Source organism: Aplysia californica, unplaced genomic scaffold (assembly GCF_000002075.1).
Source record: "Aplysia californica isolate F4 #8 unplaced genomic scaffold, AplCal3.0 scaffold00178, whole genome shotgun sequence".
Taxonomy (NCBI): domain Eukaryota; kingdom Metazoa; phylum Mollusca; class Gastropoda; order Aplysiida; family Aplysiidae; genus Aplysia; species Aplysia californica.
The window spans coordinates 1085958-1088480 of NW_004797448.1; the positions used below are offsets into that span (position 1 = coordinate 1085958).

The 2523-nt window shown below is 46.2% G+C and overlaps 1 protein-coding gene across 1 annotated transcript in view; it reads right to left on the reverse strand.

Annotated features, from left to right (window-relative positions):
• LOC101846285 (uncharacterized protein DDB_G0283697) overlaps positions 1-2418 on the reverse strand; it is a 12115-nt gene extending 9697 nt beyond the window's left edge. The window contains exon 1 of the mRNA XM_005098297.2: positions 1320-2418. Coding sequence (XP_005098354.2) covers positions 1320-2258 — 939 coding nt within the window. The 5' untranslated portion in view covers positions 2259-2418. The remainder of the gene's footprint in view (positions 1-1319) is intronic.
• Between the last annotated feature and the right edge of the window lie 105 nt (positions 2419-2523).

A 2523-nucleotide genomic window follows, 5' to 3' on the forward strand; every position in this document is an offset into this window, starting at 1 on the left:
ATGGCCGCCAAAGATTAGTTAATTCCTTAGCTTAAAAGTCCATGGTGACTGAAAATTTACATCTATTGTGCCTTTAATCAACGTTTTTCAGTAAAAATCCTCACAGAAATGAGTTCTTCAATGGCCATAAAAGGCGTTGAGCACAAAAAACAAAACTTTGATAAAAATTTACAAACCTGCGGAAAAATGCCAGTTTCTTCACTTTGATTATTTTGACGAGAGCCTGATTCCACCACGCTGCCTCACATATATTAAATTCAATCAGCCATATCCACCTGTTTTCTTTTAGTGTTAACATTTTATTGTTTTGTTTTTTCTACTCAGGACTCACATTCTCATTTCCAATGGCTTTCTGACACAAAGAATATCATTAAACCAGCGTCGGTGGTGTCGTAGTTAGCAGCTTGTCTGTCGCATGCAGGAGACCCGGGTTCGTTTTCTGTGCGAGGAGAATTTTTATCGGGAATCTCGGTCTTTTTTTCTTGAAAGTTGCATTACGTTTAGACCGGGTAGTCCCTGACATGCAGGTTCGACGTAGCTTAAATGATCTAAATTATGTCGTTTGGGGAAAAAACCAAAGCAAAAACCAACCAAACTACAAAAGAAACAACAAAACATTACATTAATTTTTTCCCGCAAAATCATTAATGTGCCACCCGAAAAAGTAACACATTATTAGTATGGTTAAGCAAAAATCAAGAAAACAATTCGTCTCTTTTAAGCACAAGTTTTAAGGGGGCTATCCTGAAAAATGCTGTTTTGAGAAAATCGAAGGTAAAGTTTTTTCCCCTTGTTCAGTTTCTTTAAAAGACATGGAGAGTTTTCTCTAAAACCAAACAATATACACACCAACAAAACCAAACTTCTCAGGTAAGGCATGACGACAATTCACAGTTTTGGTATAGGTGAAGATTTCTGAAAACCTCCGAAATCTGGGTTAGTCCGCGACCAATTAATCACTCTGCTCTGACATTCTCATATAGTAAATGGTTGTGTAATACGAAAAAAGGTAGCTCGTGGCAAGGGCCCCGGAAAAAGGGACACTGGACAAAAATTCAACAAAAACAGTAACAAAACAAAGGAAAGTTAGTTTCAGTAAGAGTTTTACGGTACTTGCAACACAATAAGGCCATATAACATAAGTGCCGAAGATTAGAGGTGTTACAACAAGAGAGTAACAAACACAAAAAAGAAGGAAGGGGGATAAAGACGATCCACGTTTTATAGGAAAGAAAGTGCAAAAACAAAGCATTGCACAAAATAAAACGAAAAAACCCCAAACAAAACAAAACAAAAACCAAACATAAAGCCCGACTCACCCGACTGCTGTCAGACTCAGAACCTCCCCTGTTGTGAGCTCCCCTGGGGAAGCCGGAGCTGTGGGAATGTCTGGAGGACGCCAGCTTCCTGTCGCCTGGCCCTCTGGAGTAGGCTTCTCGTGTGCTCGCCGGCACCTCCTCGAACGCGTTGTCGCTGTTGCTGCTGTTCATGCTGTTGCTGTTGCTGTTGTGGTTGTTGTTGTTGTTGCTGTCGCCCCCGCCGCCGCCGTCTCTATCCCTCAGAGTCCCACGCGTCGTGCGCGGACGCTTGATGAGCAGGCGATGATATTGGGTGAGGTACAAACCGTTACCGTCGCTATGGTAACCGTTCTGGTTGTCGTGGAAACCGTTGGCGGTGCCTCCGCCTCCGGACTGGGGTGAGGTCTGCGGTCGAGACGGACTGTTGTTGGCCGATCTTCTCCTTTTGACGTCCACGCCGATGTTCTCGTAGTACTGAAAGTGGTTAACCCACGAGTCGAATCTCGGGTCGGGGCGAGCGGGGATTTTATGGGGGGCAAGACGTTCGACAAGCTTCTGCTGTCGGAGCGGGTCCGGTTTGAGCCACGGTCCGAAAGCACGCCGTTCGACGGCCACTTTATCTGTAGCGGAGCCGATGCTCTTTCGATTCTCGTTCCTGTCGCTGTTGTCGAAACCTACGATGACAACTCTTCTGTACCCAGGGGAAGGAGAAGTCGAGGAAGACTGCGAGCCGCTGCTTCTCTTCTGACCCTTGTCACCAACGCCACCTTCTTGATTATGTCGTTTTCGCTCAACAGACCCAGACTGCTGATGATTCTCCTGGTTGTACTTATGGCGTCTTTCCTCTCTGCCAGTTCTACTCGTTCTGGGCCTAGGACTTGCAGGTGTTTCGTGATTGCTGATCGTATTAGTAGTTGTTGAACCCTCGCCCCCTGGCGAATGGCCGACTGGATCTGCCATGCTGAAGAACTTGCGCGTCTAAAAACAATTCTTGGCCACCTCTAAACGCTGCGTAATCTCAGCTCTTGACCAATGGCGAGCGGACTAACGGCAATCGCGACGTCCCTTGATTGAACTCGGACTCTTCTCCTTCAGGGGATCGCGTAATCAGAACATATGGGCTCTGTTGAAGCAAGCGAGGCGAGAATTACAGATTTACTGACGTCTGAACGGTGGGGTTTGGGAGAGGGGAGGAAAAGGTGGGTGAAGGGGGTGGGGGGTATGG